Source organism: Leuciscus leuciscus (assembly GCF_965113295.1).
Source record: "Leuciscus leuciscus genome assembly, chromosome: 12".
In the NCBI taxonomy this organism is placed as follows: Eukaryota; Metazoa; Chordata; class Actinopteri; order Cypriniformes; family Leuciscidae; genus Leuciscus; species Leuciscus leuciscus.
In genome coordinates, this window is record NC_138736.1 from 1,757,933 (window position 1) to 1,782,026 (window position 24,094).

At 41.1% G+C, this 24,094-nt stretch overlaps 2 protein-coding genes across 4 annotated transcripts in view; both read left to right on the forward strand.

The window, feature by feature from the left end:
• Window positions 1-24,094, forward strand: part of LOC309510889 (uncharacterized protein) — a 264,657-nt gene that overhangs the window by 56,619 nt on the left and 183,944 nt on the right. The gene's annotated exons all lie outside the window — the stretch shown is intronic.
• The window catches only part of LOC309510957 (fucolectin-5-like), a 58,202-nt gene that overhangs the window by 2,186 nt on the left and 31,922 nt on the right, over window positions 1-24,094 (forward strand). Inside the window, exons 4-6 of one of the 3 annotated variants that reach the window (XM_082185980.1) lie at window positions 845-1,124; window positions 1,289-1,425; window positions 10,081-10,115. In XM_082185980.1, coding sequence (XP_082042106.1) covers window positions 845-1,124; window positions 1,289-1,425; window positions 10,081-10,100 — 437 coding nt within the window. In that variant the 3' untranslated portion in view covers window positions 10,101-10,115. Of the gene's footprint in view, window positions 1-844; window positions 1,125-1,288; window positions 1,426-2,359; window positions 2,411-10,080; window positions 10,116-24,094 lie in introns of those variants that run through there. The other 2 variants (XM_082185981.1, XM_082185982.1) reach the window with 2 other exon arrangements.

The following is a 24,094-nucleotide window of genomic DNA, read 5'->3' on the forward strand; positions in this document are numbered from 1 at the left end:
CAATATTGATAAAATGTTAGAATATTAATAATGAAAATTGAGTAGGGCTACGCCAAAATGTGTAACATTTATGTAGCCTACAAAGGAATACAAAAGCCCCGACAGCTTTAATCTCCCTTTTAGTTATTTCAATACTTAATTGACGACAGAACACGACGTTACATGCTAGTAGTTTATTTTGCGTGATACAGGGCACGCCGCATTTGCGTGATTGAAGAGTGCGCGCCGCGAACAAACGGCTGGCACGACGTTACGTAAGTAAGTTAGTTTTTCGGAGTTTTACTGACATATAGCCTGACAACATCTGGTCTGACAGAAGACTGTGCGGCGGTGCCGACTGCGTTATTTTTTTTGAAACCGGTGCGGCGCGCTCGCCCCCGTAGTTCATCCGTGAGAAACCTGAAACCGGTGCTTGAACTTGACCTCAGGTGACTCATTAACACTCGCGCTACTGCCCACGCCCTGCTCTCACGGCTCGTGGACTCGTGCTGCTTGCCACTTTGCCTATTTTGTGTTTTCTATCACAGGAAAAGTAATTGCTGAGATTTTTGTTTCTGATTTTTTTTTTTTTTTTTTTTGGGAGGAATTGACTCGCGGGCCGCATCAAACTGTTTTGCGGGCCGGTTACGGCCCGGGGGCCGGACGTTCCCCACCCCTGATTTAAGGGATATTGTACAGTCATGTAAAACAAATAAATGGTTATATGGACATTGATTTGTGATGAAAAGTGTAAAAATAGTATTACATAGCTTAGCATTATTTTGCCCATTTTATTGGGATTATGCTTTAGCACATTAAAGTAAAAAAAAAAAAAAAAAAAGTTAGAGTATATTTTGTTATACAGGGAATCTTGCTCTTGGAGCCAAAGCTGTCCAGTCTACCACATATCCTCAATCAGTAGCTCAAAATGCTGTCGATGGCAACAGGAATTCAATTTACAATCTTGGATCATGCAGTGTGACTAATGTGGACAAGGACCCCTGGTGGAGAGTTGACTTGGGGGTAGTCTACAAGGTAACCAGGGTTAGCATCACTAATCGTGGAGATTGTTGTGCAGAGAGGATCAATGGAGCTCAGATCCGTATCGGCAACAGCCTGGAAAATAATGGCAACAAAAATGAGCTGTAAGTATTGTCTCTCTCTTAATTACACAAGTGGTTAGAAAATGAGTAAATAAGATAACATTACTTTTAATAAATCCTTTTAATACAAACTTGCCTTTGACAGAAGTATATTTTATATGCTTCTTGCCATTTTAATACGCCCGTCTCTATTTGTGTCTTCACAGGGCTGCAACTGTTGTGTCCATCCCACTTGGAGAGACAAAAACATTTCAGTTTCAGCCTATTAAGGGGCGATATGTCAACATTTTTATACCTGGGCGCAATGAGTTTCTCACACTGTGTGAGGTTGAGGTGTTTTCAGGTGAGCAATAAAAGGAGAGAGATGGTGTGTAGACATTTGTACTATTTATACTGTGTATGTTGCCTTAAAGGGATAGTTCGGCCAAAAATGATATTAAACCCATGATTTACTCACCCTCAAGCCGTTCGAGATGCATATGTCAATCATTTTTCAGACGAACACATTTTCAGTTATTTTAGAAAATGTCTTAGATCTTTCAGTGGTTATAATATCAAGTTATGGGGTCCACCTCCTTCAAGTCCCAAAAATGTGCATGCATCCTTCACAAAAGTAATCCATCCGGCTCCAGGGGGATAAACGAAGGCCTTCTGAGGGTAATCCGTGCGGATTTGTCGTAAAAATATACATATTTAAAACTTTATAAATGAAAATAACTGGCTTCCGGCAACGGTCGACGCGCGTTCACGGGAGATGGATGCCGGCGAATGACGTAGCGTAGGAACCGTTGTGACGTAGAACGAACGAACGCTACGATACGTCATACGCCGGCATCCATCTCCCGTGAACATTTTACATTTACATTTACATTTATTCATTTAGCTGACGCTTTTATACAAAGCGACTTACAATTGCTATATATGTCAGAGGTCGCACGCCTCTGGAGCAACTAGGGATTAAGTGTCTTGCTCAGGGACACATTGGTGTCTCACAGTGGATTCGAACCCGGGTCTCTCACACCAAAGGCATGTGTCTTATCCATTGCGCCACTCCCACCCGCGCGTCGACCGTTGCCGGAAGCCAGTTATTTTTATTTATAAAGTTTTAAATATGTATATTTTTACGACAAAACCGCACGGATTACCCTCAGAAGGCCTTCTGAAAAATGATTGACATATGCATCTCGAACGGCTTGAGGGTGAGTAAATCATGGGTTTAATATAAATTTTGGCCGAACTATCCCTTTAATAATGTTTTTTTTTTATTTCATTGCCAGATTAAGTGGAATGAGAGGATGTTACGCCACAGTCCACTGATCCTGTTGGGATGGTTGTTGTTGCAGTACAGACTGTATTAAGTGTAACACCTGGGAACTTCCGTTGTTTACATTGTGAGCACACATGTGCGTTTATGGTTGTTCAATAAACTCAAGTGTACGCAACTATATTGGCGTTAACCGTCCATTCTATTTATAGATAAAGAATAGAATGAAACATGGTGGCAGCGGTACTTTGTAAAGTGTAAAAGCACGGAGATTTAGAATAACGAGAGAAAAAAAAAAAAAAAAAAAAAATATGGTCGAGAGAGCGGAGAGCTCAGGCGCAGCGAGGATGGAGAATTCCCTGGGGCTGAGACCACCACCACCCCTGTGCCTGGACTCAGCTAATCTGGCGAAATCATGGAAAATGTGGAAAGAAGAGTTCATGCTGTATATGGATCTCACTTTGGCGGACGCTGGAGAAGCCGTGAAGCTAAAAGTGTTCAGCTATCTCATTGGGGAGACGGGAAGAGAACTATGCGAGACCCTGGTTCCCGCATCGTCTCCGGATCGGACAGTAAGCAGCTTAATAAGTGCTTTGGATGATCATTGCAATCCAAAAGTGAACGAGACAGTTGAAAGGTACCGTTTTTTTGTCAGGAATCAGGCCTCTGATGAGAACATTGACAGATATGTAACGGACTTAAGAATGCTTGCGAGTACGTGTAATTTCGGCCAGATCAAAGACTCTCTAATCCGCGATAGAATTGTTTGCGGCATATACAGTTCAGTTTTGAGAGAGAGACTTCTGCGGGAACAAGATTTGACTTTGGAAAAATGTGTGCAAATCTGCAGAGCAACAGAGTTGTCGCGGGAAAACAACAGAACGATTGAAGGACGAGTAACAGAGGAAGTGCACGCGGTAAAACAGGCCGTGCGAAGAGAAACAAGTAAGAGCACTGTAAACTGCAAATTTTGCGGAAAAATGCACGAAAGAAACAAACAAAAATGTCCTGCATATGGTAAAAAATGCAGAATCTGTGGAAAAGATAATCATTTTGCCACAATGTGCAGAACAAAAATACAGACAGGAAAGACAGTGCATAACATTACGGAGTCAGACGATGGAAGTTATGAAGACATCTTGTGTGTAACAGTAGAGACGGTGAACGCAGTGTCGAAGGAGAAACAGCGGCCGCCTTCAAAACTGTTTGCTGCCATGCTCCTGGGGAATAAACAGGTGAAGTTCCAGTTAGATTGTGGAGCCAGCTGTAATATAATACCTGTCAACCTGTTGAACCCATCCACACAAATTGAAAAGACTGAGCAAGTGCTGGTGATGTACAATAAAAGCACACTGCAGCCATTGGGGAAATGTATAACTAAATTGAGGAATCCAAGAAACAAAAAACTGTACCGGTTAGAATTCATGGTTGTAGATGAGGGGACTGCAGTGCCGCTACTGGGTAGCAGGGCAGTACAAGCCATGAATCTAGTGAAAGTCCAGTATGAAAACATCATGGCTGTGGATAGCATCGTCACTGAGGAGATGACAGATGAAATGTGGAGCATGGATAATATCAAAAAAGACTATGCTGATGTGTTCCAGGGAGATGGATGTCTGGAGGGCGTGTACAAGATAGAAGCAGACACTACAGTAACTCCAGTAAAACTGCCAAAGAGAAGGGTCCCTGTTGCGATGATGGCACCACTCAAAGCAGAGCTGAGTGATCTTCAACGAAGAGGAATCATCACGCCAGTGGACTGCAGCACAGAGTGGATTAGCAGTCTTGTCATTGTCAAGAAGCCATCAGGAAACCTAAGGATATGCATAGATCCAAGACCACTCAACAGAGCTCTTAAAAGATGTCACTTTCCACTGCCGACAATAGACGACATACTGCCAGACTTGTCAAGGGCAAAAGTCTTCACTGTGTGTGATGTCAGGAATGGATTTTGGCATGTGAACCTGGATGAGAAATCAAGTTACATGACCACATTTGCCACACCGTATGGCAGATACAGATGGCTGAGGATGCCAATGGGCATCAGCCCAGCACCAGAGGTGTTTCAGAGGAAGCTCAGCCAAGCTCTGGAAGGATTGCTAGGTATCTATGTCATCGCTGATGACATCCTCATCACAGGAGAGGGTGAGACGTTAGAAAGAGCAAACCAGGACCACGACACCAAACTGAGAGCACTGCTAAACAGATGTAGAGAAAAAAACATCAAATTGAACGCAGAAAAGTTTCAACTGAGAAGGAGCGAGGTTCCCTACATCGGACATTTACTTACCGCTGACGGGCTCAGAGTCGACCCTGAAAAGGCACGAGCGGTTAGAGACATGCCACGTCCAACAGATGTTAAAGGTGTCCAAAGGTTCCTGGGCATGGTAAACTATCTCTCGAAATTCTGTGATCACCTGTCAGATGGCTGTGAGATACTGAGGCAGTTAACCCATAAAGACAGTATCTGGGAATGGTCAGATGTGCAAGAGCAAGCATTCACAAGGCTCAAGGACGCCATCACCAAAGCTCCAATTCTCAAATATTATAACCCAGATGAAACACTGACACTTCAGTGCGACGCATCAGAGACTGGGTTAGGGGCTGCTTTACTTCAGGAGGGGGCGCCAGTTGCTTATGGAAGCCGGGCATTAACTCAGACAGAAAGGGGTTATGCCCAAATAGAGAAGGAATGTTTGGCCATTGTCTTCGGTATGGAAAAATTCCATCAGTATACATACGGGCGAAAAGTCAATGTACATTCCGATCATAAGCCACTGGAAAATATAGTAAGAAAACCCCTGTTGAACACCCCAAAACGCCTGCAAAGAATGTTACTTAGGCTGCAGAGATATGATATTGAAGTCAAGTACATTCCAGGGAAGAGCATGTTGCTAGCTGACACGCTGAGCCGCGCATACTTACCTGAACATGCATCAGAGGGTTCAGTAGAAATGGAGATTGAGAGCATAAACATGGTCCAGCACATACATATTGCGGAACAAAGACTCCAGGCCATCAGAGAGGAAACAAGCAAAGACAGGAAATTGCAGTCACTGATTAAATTAATACAAGAAGGTTGGCCAATGAACAAGAAAGACATACCGAGCGACATTGCACACTATCACTCCTTTCAAGAGGAACTGAGTGCCCAGGGTGGAATTGTCTTCAGGGGGGAGAGAGTTGCAATCCCAGACACACTCAGAGGTGACATTGTTCGGCGCATTCACTCCTCGCATTTGGGCATAGAGGGATGTCTAAGAAGGGCAAGAGAATGTGTTTATTGGCCGGGGATGAATGAACAGATAAAGACATTCATAGAGAAATGTGACGTCTGCAGGTCTATGGATGTGAAACAGCAGAAGGAGACTCTACAGTCCCACGAACTACCCAGTAGCCCATGGTCTAAGGTGGGGACAGATATATTCACTTTAGACAGCAGAAACTACCTAATCACTGTTGACTACCTCTCTAATTTCTGGGAGCTTGACTATTTACCTGACACACAATCCACCACTGTCATCCATAAGCTGAAAGCCCATTTCGCAAGACACGGTATACCGGATGTCGTTATCTCTGATAACGGCCCACAATACACTTCAGAAGATTTCAAAAGGTTCAGTAGACAGTGGGAATTCAAACACAAAACATCTTCACCTGCATACCCACAGAGCAATGGGATGGCAGAATCAGCTGTAAAATCTGCAAAACGGCTGTTGAAAAAGGCAAAAGCTGACGGGAAAGATCCATACCTCGCCATGCTTGATCAGAGAAATACACCATCACAATGGATCAAAGCAAGTCCAGCGCAGCGGCTGTTCAGTAGGAGAACTAGAACTCTGATGCCCATGCATGACAACCTGCTACAACCAAAGGTAATTCACTCACGACAAGAGCAGATTGAAAACAGAAACCGTCAGGCTGTATACTATAACAGACATGCGAAGGACCTAGATCCTCTAAACGAAGGAGACAGAGTTCATGTCCAGCCAGGAGAGCCTAACAAAACATGGAGAAAAGCGACTGTTGTGAAACCTGTGGACTACAGATCTTATGATGTCCAGCTTGACTCAGGAAACATTCTGAGGAGAAACCGCCGACACCTCAGGAAGGACAAAGCCATAGTAATGGAACAATCCGAGTCCAGACAGCCTGTAGAAGTACCCAGAGACAGTGGGACAGACTTAAACGCAAGCAAGGACACTCCTGGCGTTTCTATCACAAAGTCTGGAAGAAAAGTGATCAGGCCGTCCTACCTTAAAGACTATGTTCAGTAACTTAGTAATACTTACCTCCAGTTCGCCAGTGAGAAAAAGAAGAGAAAAAGAAAAGATGACACTAGACACTTTATTTTGTATGAGTTTAACACGTAACACTTTGTGTTATTAAGGACACATTACAAATTCAGTTAATACAAAGTATAGTGAACATATACATGTTTTTCTGAGTTACAGTTCATGAAGTTCTTAAGTGATCAAATTCTCAGTCTCCTTAATGTTGGAAAAAAAAAAAAAAAAAAAAGAGAAAGGATGTTGGGATGGTTGTTGTTGCAGTACAGACTGTATTAAGTGTAACACCTGGGAACTTCCGTTGTTTACATTGTGAGCACACATGTGCGTTTATGGTTGTTCAATAAACTCAAGTGTACGCAACTATATTGGCGTTAACCGTCCATTCTATTTATAGATAAAGAATAGAATGAAACAGATCCTACAAACAAAATATCAAACAACGTTTTTTTTTTTTCTGAGCAATACTAATCTTTTTTTTTACCTATATGCACCTTTTATCCTTAAGATAAATAAGTTTCAGTGCACATTCAGTAATGGTTTTTAAAATGCACCTGATTCTTAAACCCAGTTTGATCCAGGGGTTTGTGTATTTACCCATCTTTGTTTATCTCTCTGTTGCGAATCTCTCTCATCCACATCAATAAATTACTACAGCATTGCATGTTGTATTGCATGTTTCTGGATAAAAAATGTGGATATTTACAATGAGGAGGTATAGTGTTACATAGCTACCCATCTAGGGATGAAGCGCTGGTAACAAAGTATAGAAGAATTACATTTTACAAAAAAAGAGAAAAAGGAAAACCATGGAGAGAACAAGGATTTCCAACCTTCTGTCCCAGAATCTACAACACAACCACCAATTCAACCAATATTAGCTTTTAATTTTCTGTTATAAAGAGTAAAAAAAGGCACAAAAGCAACAAAAATCAAACCAGAAATATCACAAAGAATAATAATGAAATTAGGGGCAATAGCTTTAGGGGAGAGCCTGGCCGAAATGACAAACAAACAAAAAACGAACTAACCCAGAAATCTCTCTAAATTACCTGGAGAAAGATAATCCAGAATAATAATTTACATAACTCTTCCCTCTCTCCCTTGTAAGAAAAAATTATGTGGACGTCTAAGATCTCAAAAATCAAGTTTATTACAGCATAGCAGTGGCAAGGTTCACCGGCGTCAGAATGAACCCAGAACATCCGAATCCTAAACCTTTTGTCTTGTTACAGTTTACAACTATTAATGTAATTGAAGTTGCTCTTGTTGTAACCGCTGTGTTACAAACTTTTTCTTCGTCAAAGCAGAGACCAGGAAATGTTGGGATATCTTTCAAGCAGAAGTTCCTCTTTATTGTGGACTCTCTGTGCGTTGCTGTAGTCATCCAAGTCTGACTATAGCTCAGCACAGTAGAGTTTATACCTTTCAAGGGGGAGGGATACATAGAGGTGGAGAGGTGGAGACAATCTAAACAAAGCATGCAAATGCAGTGCAGGAGGCAACCCGTTACCAGAATTTTCCCGGCCCTGATCTCATCAGCATAACAGTGTCATTCAAATGCATAGATGCTAATCCAATCAGCCTGACAGTATCGCCCATACCTTCAACATCATCATAGAGACAAAGGCACAGCTGTGCCTTGGGCTTAACCTGGGACCCTGCCCAATGGTCAGGAGGTGCATAAAGACAAAAGGTTAATGTCAGACACCTGGGTTGCCTTACTTAATCTTCTTAGAATCCTGTCATCTTTACCTCAAAATGTGAAACAATGTACATAACTTTTTCAGTTTATATACTATTGTATTGGAACCTAGATTTAACATTTTTATAAATTTGTAGTACAACAACAGTCAAAAACATTAACTGAGAGGCGAGGAGACTGAATCCTTCTAGACCATGCCTCATCCCCTCTTAGGACTCTGTGGTATTAACAGCCCTACAGAGAGCGCCCTTTGAGCCATTGCAGTCCGTTGAGCTTAAGACCCGGTTGGGTGGTGAACCTGCAGGCATTTTCAGTCAGTGAAACGTGCCTGGAATTTGGATCGGCTGACTCTCACTTAATCCTGATGCTCGACCCGGCTATGTGCCCAAAGTTCCCACCACCCCCTTCCTAGACCAGGTGGTGATCTTGCAAGCGCCACCCATAGGGGAGGCAGACCCAGACCTTGCGTTGCTGTGTCCTTTTCATGCACTGCATGTTTACGTGGATGTTCTGAACAGCTGTTTGCTTTGAAGGGTCAGCAGAAGGGAAAGGCTGTCTCCAAACTGAGGTTGGCCACTGGATAGTGGATGCCAGTCCCATGGCGTATCAGTCCCATGGTGTGCCGTGTCCCCTTGGGGTGCTGATGTGTGGTGTTTCTCTGTCAGAAACATCTGCAGAGCTGCAGGCTGGGCGACACCCAACACATTTGCAAAATTCGACAATCTCATGGTGGAGACGGTTTCTTCCCATGTGTGAGGTACAAACAGGTAATTTGTGGAAAGGCTGGTTTGGTGTCCTGCCTGCAGCGCCATTCCCCTCTCATGGGGGATACAAGAGTCTAATTTGATGGAGTTCCTCCAAGCATCCTTCGGGAGTTTGACGTGGTGGGGGCATCTGACGCTAGGCCTAGTACTCGTGTGCATGCCCAGTCGGTCAGCCCCTGTATGGTCTATATGCCCCATATGCTGTGATTCCCTCTTGGTAATCCTATGTGTGTGTTCTTCTACTGCACGGTTTCCCTGTTGGTAAACCTGTGTTTTTCCTTGAGCAGATTCCAATCTGTCCCGTCTCTGCATTGTAATGGTTCCATCCCTGTCTAAGCAGGACCTTCCGCAGGGATCTTCCATATTAAGCATTTCCCCCAGGTTAAGTCCATATGTGTATTTCCACATGTTACCTTGATATGGGGAGGATGTGGTTTCTGTTGTGTCCCTTTCCATCTGGATTTGGCACGTTTATGCAACCAGTCGTGGCTGTATGGGGTAAACAGAAAGGAACAGCAGCCATCGATCTTCCCCTTGGAAAGTTATGTTATTCCGTTATGTTATTCCGTACCACCGGGTATGGAGGTCTATGCGACTTACATAGGAAAGATCAGCGGTTGTGCCGCTATCCATAGAGATCCCGATGCTTCAGTCAGTTCTGACGTGACGTAGAACGTGACTGACTGATAGGGAATGTCTCAGTTACTAATGTAACCCCCGTTCCCTGAAGAGTTACGTCCCGCCTGCCACAACCCCTGTACTACTGCTGAATGGCCGGGACCCCCTCAGCAAACTTGAATGAGTGAGTTGCATGCTGCCTTATATACCCGTATGTAAAGGGAGTGGCTTACCACCAAATCTCGCTCGCCAGTGTACATCGACTTGTTTTTGTTACTAATTGAAGGTGATTGGGCTCTCAGGCGAGATCTCAATGTGTCAATCAGTTCTGACATAATGTCCCCGTTCCCTCCTTCAGGAAAGCAGGGGTTCCATTAACCCTCTGGGGTCGGCAAACGCCCTCATTACCTCAAAAACAAAGCACCAAAATTCATCAGTCTCTGCTTTTCGTCGAGTTTGGAAGACACGCTGTGAGCTTAGCTTACATTGGATTTACCTCAGAAGTACGCGATTTGAAGACAAGAAAGATGTAAGGTAAGAAATGTATTCTGAATTATATTAGTAAATGTTATTGTTGCATAAACTTCCCATTGCAGTTGAACTGTTGCTAGATATATGCTGAATATTATAATGTTTAGACCCGTGTTTACTGTTAAATACTGTGTTTGTGGCTATCAGCTCAAACGTAGATATGTATATGGTAACAATTATGTTTCAGTGGCTCGATCGCTTCAGTAAATGGTCTCTGCACACGCTGTGCGTTTGAAAAGCAAAACGCTCCAAACATTAGGCTTCATGTTTTTACTCCAATCTCATTTCATAACGTCATAAAGAATGGAAACATTTGAAGTGACATATGATAATCAATATATTTTTCTGTAGTGTTACTTAACCCTCTGAGGTCGAGAAACGCGCCGACGCGTTTTGCTGGATTTTTTTCACATAGCAGCAACATAAACTTAAAGGGGTGGTTGATTGTGATTTCACTTTTTTCATTTTAAATGGTGTGTAATGTTGCTGTTGGTGCATGAACAGTATCTGCAAAGTTGCTGCGCTGAAAGTTCAACGTAAGCAGAGATATCGTCTTGTAAAAATCAGGAAGTTTAATGCCTACAAAAACGACTGGAATGGGACTACAACGAGATACTTCCCGGGTTTTATACGTAACTAACCCATGCAAAAAAGGGGGCATGGCCATATTTCTGCGGCTTTGTCGAAGAGGAAGAGTTATAGTGGAGAGCTGTAGCCATGCCGTCGAAAGTGTGTTATTTTCACCCAGCTGCCAGGTCTTCTGTGTTCGGGCTTAATACGGACGCTGTAGTTCATCAACAATGGCTAAAATTTATGTTTGATTATGTTCCTGAAAATTTCAATCGTAATAGCTCTCTGTGCTGCGCATTTTACGGAAGACAGCTTCCAGAATCTCCACGAATTCAATGCCGGATTCAACAAGAAACTGTTACTAAAACATGAAGCAGTTCCAACTTTAAAACCAGAGGCAGCAGTTGTTGGGCCACAACCTGTAAGTAAGACTTAATATTGTTTGCATGTATAATTTCAGACGTAAGTTAATGTTTTAGTTTTATCAAGGACGTAAACAAATGCCAGCGCTGGCTTTAGTAGCCACTTACACGTACAAACGCGTACAAACATTTTGGACCTGAATTTGTAATTATGTACTAATTTTGTAAATGTATTTTCCATGTATATTTTATGACGTAATTTTTCGATTTGATCAAGAACGTAAACCAATGCCAACGCTGTTTGTTTATAGCCAGTTAGTTCGATGCTATTTTGTGTGTATAAGACAAACGTGTATAAAGTTCAAAAAAATATATGTAATCGCAACAGCCAACTTCAGCTGCTAAAGTTAAAACAATAACTTTAAAAAACGGTATTACTCAGTCATTTTTTCAGTTATATTAAATGTTTAATCAGGAGAAAACCGTATCTCAAAAGCTAACAAGCAGCAGTAGCATTTTCAAGTAACAGCGTATCGAAATAATAATAGTAGATTAGAATAGAATAGAATAGAATAATAATAATAAAAAATGTACCATTCAGAAACGTTTTGTAAGAGCCGTGTTTGGGGAGGTTGCTTGATTCTCTTCATTGCCGCTTTCTGGGTCTGATTCTGATCAAACTGATACGGCAGTATTGACACCATTATTTACATTTGACCGGAGCACATGCAACTTTCGCCCGTAAAGGTAATGGGCGTGAAGTTTCCGGACAACATGCACTACGCAGTTTAGCCAATTACAACACACCGGCCCAACTAACCAATCTGAGCCCATTGCCTGTTTCTGAGGGAGTGGTTTCATAGAATCAGGAAGTCAACCGGTCGTTCAAGTGACAGAGGAGAAAGCAGCTTACAATAAAGGTGAAATTTATGAAAAATAAGACAAAAAAAAAAAAAAAAACCCCGAAGACATGTTATATTGCACCCCATAAACACAATCATGCAAAGAAAAAAAGCAGTAAACCACCCCTTTAAAAAAATCCGTCATTTATGGTCATATAAATAAAATAAATGCATGATTATAAACTATAGAGGGTCTTCTTTTTTTTGTGTACACTCACATTAACATCAGAACCTTGTTTTTATTTTTAAATAAATAAAATAAACAGGGTGCGCTTTCAGCTCACTCTGTCTCCGCAAAAATCTTTCTGAAACAAATTACTGCAACTCAGCGAATACTTATCACACAACCATGAAACATGCGTCTAAAGAAAGCTTTAAATTTCTACTTTTAAATAAAACAGTTCACATTCAAAACAAATATTCTCCTGCAATGTAATCTGTATGAAACTAAAGAGAAGTACAGTTTCTCCCGTCTCATCTAATTATCTGTAATGAGTTCACGCCCTCTCGCAGAGCGCGCTATTCATAAGATAATGTGCTGAGGTGATCTATGCAAAATAAGGTAAACGCCCCCTGAAATGAGTTCACACCCACTCGCAGAGCGCGCTATTCATAAGATAATGTGCTGAGGTGATCTATGCAAAATAAGGTAAAAAGCCCCCTGAAATGCTTTAAAACCAGCAAGTTTCATTCATTCACTTTCCTGCGCCGTTGGAAGATGACACACAGCCCTTCAGCTAGTCCTGGATAGCGATGAAGAGTTCACTTTTTCCTCAGAAGAAGAACAGGACTCTGACAACGAACGTTTGTTATTGAAGAGCGACTTGATCCAGGCGTGGATAATATTTCGGATGAGTAAGTCTTTTTAAATTTACTTGCATTAGTTGACAAGCTATTTTGTATAACGTAGGCTACATATTTTACTGGTTGGACCATTTCCATACTTGTCATTCAGAGTAATTATATTTAAATGGTCTAGGCTATGCTTTATAAAGTAGGAGAGAGGCTTCATGCAGTCTGTTTTCTTTCGTTTTTAATAGTTTTGTTTAAAATAACACATTTCGAGCTTTCTATATATTTCTCTGGTATTTTAGGCAAAGCTTATGAGTTTGGGTTCATTTATGAGGCCTCCAGTTCCTGCTATTTTTAATTCTTATGTATTAAAATACAGGCAATTGGTTGATGAAACAACTATTAAAATTAAGATACAATTAATACAAAATGAAATTCACTTTAAAGAAAGGCTTTATACAAAAAATAAACTTAATGAAATGGTCAAAATCTTGTCTGCCCACTCCATTTGTCTCGCGATTGCGCATGATCTTACTCATGCTTTTCACTTTTCATATAATCAACATAAATGAAATAAAAAAAAAATAATGATTTTATTTAAACCTAAATATGAACTAAATTGTTTTATTTCTTGGTGGTGGTGGCGCAATGGATAAGACACATGCCTTTGGTGTGAGAGACCCGGGTTCGAATCCACTGTGAGACACCAATGTGTCCCTGAGCAAGACACTTAACCCCTAGTTGCTCCAGAGGCGTGCGACCTCTGACATATATAGCAATTGTAAGTCGCTTTGGATAAAAGCGTCAGCTAAATGAATAAATGTAAATGTATTTAATGACTAGGCTACAACACGTAGGCCAATTAGCCTACAGTACAGAGAAATTAGTTGACAAGCTATTTTAAATAAACGTAGGCTACAGATTTTACTGGTTGGACCATTTCCATACTTTCCATTCAGAGTAATTTATATTTAAATGGTCTAGGCTATGCTGTATAAAGTAGGAGAGAGGCTTCATGCATAAATAAACTTATTTGCACAAACGCGCTTCGGCGCGTGCCTTCAGAAGACTTTATACAGCATAGCCTAGACATGCTGTATGTACAACGTTTAGATTGTAGGCCTGTATGAAAGTTTTGAAATTAATTTAGAAAATATTATGTATGTTTAGATTATATTTTGACTAGTGTTTATGCTGCCTCATTATCATCAACGAAGAGTGCTTGCAAATATCTATTGCAAATGTGTGTATGTGCTGAAATGTGTAAATATGCCCAGCTGATGAATTGCAAATGTGTTAGTTTGCGTTGTGCTATCTCCGGTAATGGCCCATTACACGCAATAAATGCCTACAGCACGTGTCTACAATTATTTGCATCAGTTATTCATATAGACTAATGATAGGCTACTATACTTTGAAATATTTATGTTATAATAGTTTTCAACTTTTTTTAAAACAGGAATGCTGCATCTCCTTCATCTGCAACTCGGAGGGTGCGCAGCAACACAGTTGAACGTCAGAAAGAGTAAGTACATATTTACCCATGTTTGTTCAATTTTGTTTATATACTTATTACAATATGAGCCTGTATGAGTTTATTTATTTTTGGAGGTTGGTTGATAATGTTACATATTTTTTCTTTGTGCTATCTTATCAGCATGCTAATGCCCATCAGTTGTGCATGTGCTGGAATAGTACTCTATATGATAATAATAGTTTTCAACTTTTTTTGAAAGGAATGATGTAGGTTGCTCACTCTCACCTCTCACTGCAACTCGCACTAAGAGGGCACGCAGCAACACAGACAGAAATCAGAAGGAGTAAGTACATATTTACCCACTATTTTACAGATGTTAGACCAATTTTGTTTATATACTTAGTGATGCTACAAATGTACATGTGCCTGTGTGGATTGCCAGACACAATTGCAAAACACAATTACCAGACACAATTGCAAAAATTGTGGTGTTATGTATGCACAATATTACAATTAGTGATTGGTAATGTTAGTATAAAAGAGCTTATTTTTGTTGTTTTACCAAAATGCTGACTGTCCATCAGTTATGCATGTGCTGGCATAGTACTTTGTTCAACCTTTATTAATATTAATATTATTATTTTTATAGGAATGTGGTAGCATCACTCTCAACCTCACCTGCAACTCGCACTGGGAGGTCACGCGACAGGTGTCGGTCAGTTTTGAGAACAACTGAAAAGTAAGTACACTTATTCCCTTTCTTTCAGATATTAGTATAATTCTGTTTACATATTCTGGTTTTACATAGTCCATACAAACATTATGTGTCTGTATGGCTTTGCATCTGGCCAATGTTACTTATAATGATTGAAATGCAGTTGTTATATTTTGTGTAATAAACATGCTCACAGTTGTTATTTTGTTTTACAGCTATAAAGGTGATGGTGATCATCAGACACCTGTTGCAAAGAGGGCCAAGACAAACATTCAGACAAGCAACAAGCAGTCTACTCTGTCATGGAAAACAGAGACTGACATTGATATGGTTCCACAGACTCTGAGATTCCTGCCTGCACGGGAACCTGGACCACAGCTGAGTTTAAAACATTGCAAATTTAAAACATTTAGTTCCTCTTCATAGAGGAATTACAATAAAACAGTGAAAAACAAAACCTTTGAATCTCCTCTTTGTTCAGGCTGCCTCTCTTGATGGCCCATTAGTCATTGGGGGAGTGTCTATGTCACACCCCTGGTCTGAATCTCATTAATATTGATGAGCGATTACCCCTCCCACGCATAAACCTCTTCTGACAAAAAAAACTGTTTTACAATGTTTAAATCAATGTATTGTTTTAAGAGAACGATCAGGCAGGATGAATTTCACATCATTTTGAAGCCAGAACTAGAAACGACAACATACATTAGTCAAGAGTCTTGTGGGCCCATATTTAGAATGTGTTTTGTGTTCTTATTTCAGCAACTTTTTTTTTTTTTTTATAACCACGCATAAACATTATTCTCTTAAAAATACAAAGATTTACAAGCATGTTGATCAGATATTATGCTAGCCCTGTTTGTGTTATATAGAGTGAATTTACACTTTTGCCATTAACATGTTTATAAATAACTGAAAAAAAAACAAATGTCAGAGCATGTCAGAACACCTCCAGGGCCCAGAAAACCGCTCAGACCTCAGAGGGTTAAAGGTGCTCTAAGTGATGCGACGCGTTTTTTAGGCCCAAACATTTTTTGTCACATACAGCAAACATCTCCTCACTATCCGCTAGCTGCCTGTCCCCCGAACACACTGTAAAAAAACGCGTTCTCTCTAGACACCACAGGCTCCACAAACGGCAACAAAAACAAAATGGGCTCACCCACACCACGAAACACAACAAACAGTGCTCCAGACACACGATCAAAGAGACGACGTTTCGATGAACAAATTGCAAAGAAGAGGGACAAGGATAAGGAACGAGAGAAAGTCCCGAATTTACATCGGAAAAACCTTCGAAAGGTGGCGAGAACTCCGCCGGCAGAAGGGCTTCCAATCCGACATAGTTGCTCTGTTTTTGCAGAACAGGTAAATCCATTTTTCTTTCTAAACTGACGTTCATGTTCGCCAAACCAACACAAGGATGTAATTAGCTAGAAGAACTATGCAGTCAGCGTTAACTTTGGTGAATACAACATGTAAGTTATGTTTCTAGCAGCGATCAATCTCTATTGTAAATGATCAAGCAAATTCACAGTAGGGCGACAATTTGTCTGAATGACTGTTTTCACCCACTGTTTGTTATGAATTTGAATGTCCATTTATAGGCTATTGACAACTTTGACTAAATTTGTTAACGCCGCCGCCGTTGTTTATGCTCACTGGGAAACGCGAAGCTAACGTTATCTTGCTATTATTGCGTCCTTGTATGGGAGCTATAGTTATAACCTCAGGTGGCGAAACGATTAAGATGATGTTTCTCTTTTTCTGCATTCTGTTCTGCAATATATAAAAGCATTTATCTAACTTGGCGACATTACACATTGAATGAAGTATCAGTAAAACGTAACTTTGTAGTGACTATTTTGACTTTCCTTTATGCCGGAAGGGAGGGGAGGAGGGAGGAGGGAGGAGGGAAGTTACGACTTCCGGGATCGCTTAGAGCACCTTTAAGTGTTCCTTTTTAATGATTGATAGGCCGCCTGCTATAGGTTATTGTTATTTTATGCAGCCTATGCCTCCAAGGCACAACAAACCTGGTGTTTATATATATATATATATATATATATATATACACTGCCGATTTTGCAGGTTTTCCCACTTACAAAGCATGTAGACGTCTGTAATTTTTATCATAGGTACTCTTCAACTGTGAGTGACGGAATCTAAAACAAAAATCCAGAAAATCACATTGTATGATTTTTTTTTTAAGTAATTAATTTGCATTTTATTGTATGACATAAGTATTTGATACATCAGAAAAACAGAACTTAATATTTGGTACAGAAACCTTTGTTTGCAATTACAGAGATCATACGTTTCCTGTAGTTCTTGACCAGGTTTGCACACACTGCAGGGATTTTGGCCCACTCCTCCATACAGACCTTCTCCAGATCCTTCAGGTTTCGGGGCTGTCGCTGGGCAATACGGACTTTCAGCTCCCTCCAAAGATTTTTCTATTGGGTTCAGGTCTGGAGACTGGCTAGGCCACTCCAGGACCTTGAGATACTCCTTACGGAGCCACTCCTTAGTTGCCCTGGCTGTGTGTTTCGGGTCGTTGTCATGCTGGAATACCCAGCCACGACCCATCTTCAATGCTCTTACTGAGGGAAGGAGGTTGTTGGCCAAGATCTCGCAATACATGGCCCCATCCGTCCTCCCCTCAATACGGTGCAGTCGTCCTGTCCCCTTTGCAGAAAAGCATCCCCAAAGAATGATGTTTCCACCTCGATGCTTCACGGTTGGGATGGTGTTCTTGGGGTTGTACTCATCCTCCTTTCTCTAAACATGACGAGTGGAGTTTAGACCAAAAAGCTCTATTTTTGTCTCATCAGACCACATGACCTTCTCCCATTCCTCATCTGGATCATCCAGATGGTCATTGGTAAACTTCAGACCGGCCTGGATATGCGCTGGCTTGAGCAGGGGGACCTTGCGTGCGCTGCAGGATTTTAATCCATGACGGCGTAGTGTGTTACTAATGGTTTTCTTTGAGACTGTGGTCTCAGCTCTCTTCAGGTTATTGACCAGGTCCTGCCATGTAGTTCTGGGCTGATCCCTCACCTTCCTCATGATCATTGATTCCCCACGAGGTGAGATCTTGCATGGTGCCCCAGACCGAGGGAGATTGACCGTCATCTGGAACTTCTTCCATTTTCTAACAATTGTGCCAATAGTTGTTGCCTTCTCACCAAGCTGCTTGCCTATTGTCCTCTAGCCCATCCCAGCCTTGTGCAGGTCTACAATTGTATCCCTGATGTCCTTACACAGCTCTCTGGTCTTGGCCATTGTGGAGTGGTTGGAGTCTGTTTGATTGAGTGTGTGGACAGGTGTCTTTTATACAGGTAATGAGTGGAGAACAGGAGGGCTGCTTAAATAAAAACTAACAGGTCTGTGAGAGCCGGAATTCTTAATGGTTGGTAGGTGATCAAATACTTATGTCATGCAATAAAATGCAAATTAATTATTTAAAAATCATACAGTGTGATTTTCTTAGATTCCATCTCTCACAGTTGAAGTGTACCTATGATAAAATTACAGACTTCTACATGCTTTGTAAGTGGGAAAACCTGCAAAATAAGCAGTGTATCAAATACTTGTTCTCCCCACTGTATATAATGTGTATATGTATATGTGTGTGTGTGTGTGTGTATTTTGTGATAAAAAAAAAAGCAATTTTAACCAGAAAAATTTAAAATGTATTCCCAAAATTGTGCAGCCCTATAGTTTCTCTTGATATCAGCATGTTTACAGCTGTTTTTGTTGTTGTTTTTACAGGGACCAGATGCCACTGATGACTTCAACATTCACATGAGTCTCTGTCAAGCGGCAACATTCTAATCTGAAAAATGAAGCCTACCCGGAAGTGCGAAAAACTGCAATACATCGAAAATCCGCTAGAGGGAGGTCCCAAAAGGGAGCAAATGTCCATACACCCCCATATTAAAATGTCCGTTTTCACAGCATAAATTCATGTTTTTACAGGTTGGTCCCATGGACTTTTATTGTATTTTTCGATAGGTTCCGAGTGCCTGACAACTGTGAGGGGGGTGAATTTTTTTCTAACTTGTTAGTTTAGATCAGGGGTGTCAAACTTACGGCCCGCCAGAAGGTTCAGTCCGGCCCGGGGGATAAATCTGCAATATGAAAAAAATCATTTTCATTTTCGGCGGAACTAACAGCAGCACTGAACCTCAGGGTCTGAGTGGCGTTTGGTTCTATCAGTTCTCTTTCATAGGTTCACTCAATGCTGCGTAGCTTTAAGACGCAGTGGGAACGCCCTCTGGTGTGCCGATTGTCTGAAGCCTTATAGAATCACGCCAATTCATTGGCTGATGGCGCGGGCGCCGCCCCAACGCTCTTACGTCGTCACATCATACAGGCCCGCGCGCCATCTGCTCCGAGCTTCAAGGTCTGAGTGAGTGGCGTTTTGTTCTGTCAGTTTACCCGCTTTTCTGTTGGCCCTGATTACTCATCAGCGAAATGTCTTTGTCAAAAAAAAAAGAGAAAAGTGGACACAGAGTGTCGGATTTTTCAAGAAAAATGGACCTCTTCCTATATGTTCACGGAGGTGAATGGGAAACCTGTGTGCCTGGTGTGCACGCAGCAAGTTTCGGTGCTTAAGGAATATAATATTCGGCGCCACTACGAAACTCAGCATGGCGAAAAATACAACAGCTTGCACAGAGAACTGAGAAGACAGAAGGTAAATGAAATGTTGGTGGGTCTGAGGAAACAGCAATCTGTTTTCACCCGGAGCCGAGAGGTCAGTGATGCTGCAGTGAAAGCCAGCTACCTAATTGCTAACGAAATCGCATTAGCATCAAAGCCGTACTGTGAGGGGGAGTTTGTTAAAAATTGCATGCTGAAGGCTGCCGAAATTGTGTGTCCTGAGAAGCGACAAGCTTTTGCCAATATTAGCTTGACGAGAAATACCGTGGCAGACAGGATTTCGGAACTATCGGCAGATTTGGACAGCCAGCTGAAACGCAAAGTGGAGTCATTTCTGGCATTTTCTGTTGCAATTGATGAGAGTACTGATATTACGGATGTCGCTCAACTGGCCATATTCATTCGTGGAGTTGACGAGACTTTTACTGTCACAGAGGAGTTTCTTGAGTTGGTGCCTATGACCGACACCACAACAGCTGAGGACATTTTCCGCTCCATCGTTGGAGCGCTGGACAGAGTCGGGGCGGACTGGTCTTGTGCCGTAAGCCTGGCTACTGATGGTGCGCCGTCAATGATCGGGAAAAAGGCAGGTGTTGTGACTAAGTTCAGAGAGAAAGTACAAGCCGCAAATGGAGGGAGTGATTTTTGGACATTTCATTGCATTTTGCATCAGGACAGAGGCATTATGCTGCAAGTCGTTAAAAATGAATCACGTCATGGAGGTGGTTGTCCGAACTGTTAATTTCATCCGAGCCAGAGGTCTCAATCATCGTCAGTTTGACAGCCTTCTCAGTGACTGTAACATTACCCATGGTCTTCCATACCACACTGAAGTAAGATGGTTAAGCAGAGGTGCTGTGCTGAAGCGCTTCTTTGATCTACGTGGGGAAATCGGACATTTCATGGAGGGAAAAGGTAAACCTGTTAAGGAATTGCAGTGCCCACTATGGCTGCAGGACCTTGCATTTATGGTTGATATTACAGAGCACTTGAATAATCTGAACAAAATGTTGCAAGGACGCAAAAAAAATTGTAACACAGTATTATGACAGCATACGTGCATTCAAGTTAAAGCTCACGTTATGGGAGATGCAGATGGCAAGCGGTGACCCTGCTCATTTTCCCTGTCTAAGAGATGTGTGCAGGGCCGTGCAGAGACCTCTGGAGGGGCAGGTGCTCAAAGTATAAAAGGGGGCACATGGAACAAGGCTTTAAATAGGGCTGTGCTCAAAATATCAATACAGCAATATATCAATATGGATGATTCTGTATCGATACGGCAGCAAATGCATTGATGCAGTTTTGAAAAAGAAACAGGAAAGACAAATTTTAAGTTTAAAAGTTAAAAAAATTAAATAATTATGTGTACATATTAATAACTCTGGGATTAGAAACTGAAGTATCTTAAGTTGCCCCAACCTGATGGCTTTTCCTTCTCTGTTATAGCCTACAGAATAATAAAGAACAGCTGTTATAGTAAACTGTGTAGGACAAAATCAACGTGGCCCACGTTTCGTACAGTACAGTATAGTATAGTTTTATTTAATGCCATGTCAGCATCTGTGGCTATTTTGTAGATGTAAAGATAGCTGACAGTGTTTGGAACTGGCTCACTAGCTCACTGACCTGCTGTAAAGCTGCAGATTCTGCCCAGGCTGCTAGGGGAGATGTTCACAGAGGCTGCTGCACACAAAACATAAGATACTGGTAAGTCTTACCAGTGTTGTGATCATTTTTAAGGCACTCTATGTTTTTAAAATAAATATTGTAATAATAATAATAGTTTAAAGTATAAATAACATAAAAAGACCAGACCCCTCGACACCCGTGAAACTTTTCTCCCTAAACAGCAAGCTAACGTAACTTCTACAGCCTACACACAGACAGCAATGTAAACAACATTTCTGCATGTTCTCTTCACGTCGTTCTTGTAAAATAAGTAAACAACCATCATAAGCACTTCGCTGAGAATGAAACACCACTTACCAACAGCCGCAGAGTTGAAGATATCGTCTTCAACGAAGTGCATGTTTGGGTCTGCCAAATGCATAAATGTAAATGTAAATATCGTCTGGTAGTGAATCAGACGATTTTAAAAATGCGCGTGCAGCGTGAGGAATCGTCCCGGTTGAGTTCGTCAGGTGAAAGGTCATCATGTGGGTCATTTTATTTACGGCTAAATTATTATTAATTAATTTTACTAATAGTTAGATTGGGCAGGCATCCACAAAAGGGCCTTTAATTACAAAAAAGGAGAGGAAATTTTGCCTTGAAAAAAAAGGGCACTTTGGGCACCAAGGGGCAAAAGGGCAGGTGCTCGAGCACCCAACGCCCCCCCCTCTGCACGTGCCTGGATGTGTGCGCAGCAAGCGTTAATCCTGACGTGAGACAGTACAAAGACAAGATTTCAGGGTTGCTGAGGGAGTTTGAGAAACTATTTCAGGTCTTTAGCGAACTCGAGACAGAATTCGCAGTTTTTCGCTCACCATTCACAGTCAGAGCTTCTGATGTGCCCGTTGACATGCAACTTGAAATAATTGATTTGCAGTGTGATGTAGAATTGAAGGACAAATTTGCCTCTGTGGGCTTGGACACATTTTATCAGTATCTCCTGCCAGGCTATCCTAAATTAACAGCACTGGCTGCAAAAATGGTGTGCATGTTTGGGACTACCTACCTTTGTGAGCAAGTTTTCTCAGTAATGAACATTAATAAAATGAAGCTGCGCTCAAAGCTCACACATAAGCACTTAAATGAGATTCTAAAATTGGCTGCTACTCAGGACATGATGCCTGATATTGATGCACTTGTGCAGGCTAAAAGATGCCAAGTTTCAGGGGCAAATTGATAAAGTAAATTTTTAAAATTTACTTCAATAAAGTAAATACTTAATTGTGTGGAGTCAATTCATGTGTTCAGAATTGCTTCCCAGAATTGGAAAACGGATTTTAAATAATTTCTATATTTTGATGTTTGATTTATGTTAACATGCAGGACAGTGTTTTTAAGTTCCACAAAACAATGATTAAATGTTTTGCGACATTGTACAATAACTGTGATCAGTTTTTATGCATAATGTACTTAAATAAATGTTTAACTGAGTAATAGTGTTGTTGAAATTGCACATACTACTTAGGTTGTTCATAATATATTTTGTAAAAGGACAATTCATTTAATATAAAGATTTTTATAATTGACTTCTTCTTTGCACTTATACAAAGAAAAAAAATGACTTATTGTTAGTTCTATGTAAGTTTGCTATGAGTTTACTAGTCTGGCCCCCTTGAGATCAGATTAAGCTGTATGCGGCCCCCAGACCAAAATGAGTTTGACACCCCTGGTTTAGATCATATTTAGATATAAAATGTATGACAAATAAGAGCGCGATTGACCGCTTGATTGACAGCTGATAACGAGCATAGGCTGCGCCGAGTGGAATTCCTGCAATTTGACGTCTCGGCCATGATCTGACACAACAAATCATACCACCTCTGTATCCTTTCTGAACATTTGTATTGAAATATGGCGCCGCCCATACCCCCCATAAACGGCCTCAAAACCGTTCTTCAGAAAGTCTATGGGTGACGTCACAGACGCTTTGTCCATATTTTTTACAGTCTATGGTCTCTGTACATGAACATGGTAAAATTAAAAATCTTGGAAACGCCTTGGAAATGACAGGTATGTACTATGTTTCAGGAAAGGTGTGTGACTGTTCAAGTCTCTGTCTTTAGATCATTGTTTTCAATAATGTGCTTTTTTTGTCATTTGTTGTGTATCTTTGGATTGTTATAAATAAATCCAAACAATCAAAAAGCCATTATTTTTTAAATCTCCTCATTCTTTGTGCAAGGTTCCTCAGAATGATAGGGCCATTATGGGAGGGTCTTTGTCTTTCTCAGTTGGGAAACACATCAATATTCATGATGTGTTCACGCCTACTCGCATAAAGCTTTCTTACACAAAACATGTCTTACAAATTTTAAATCAGTATATTGTCTTATCTGAATGAGTAGTCAGGATGATTATAGTCATAGTTTTGGAGCAAATATTCTAGGCTACGTGATACTGATTATTTCTTCACACGACTTTTGAAAATTGAATGGGTTTCATGACCTTATTTCAGTGACTTTTGTTTTTTTCACAAACCACACATAAATGTCATTATCTCAAAACTACAAACTTTTACACACATGCTGCTGATATATTATTGTAGCAGAGTTTGTGCTAAATACAGTGTAATCAGACTTTAGCCATGAAAATGTCACAAGTAACCGAAATAAGAATAAATGGCATGTCAGAACACCTCCAGGGCCCACATGCAGAATCCACATGCCAAGGCAACTTGCACT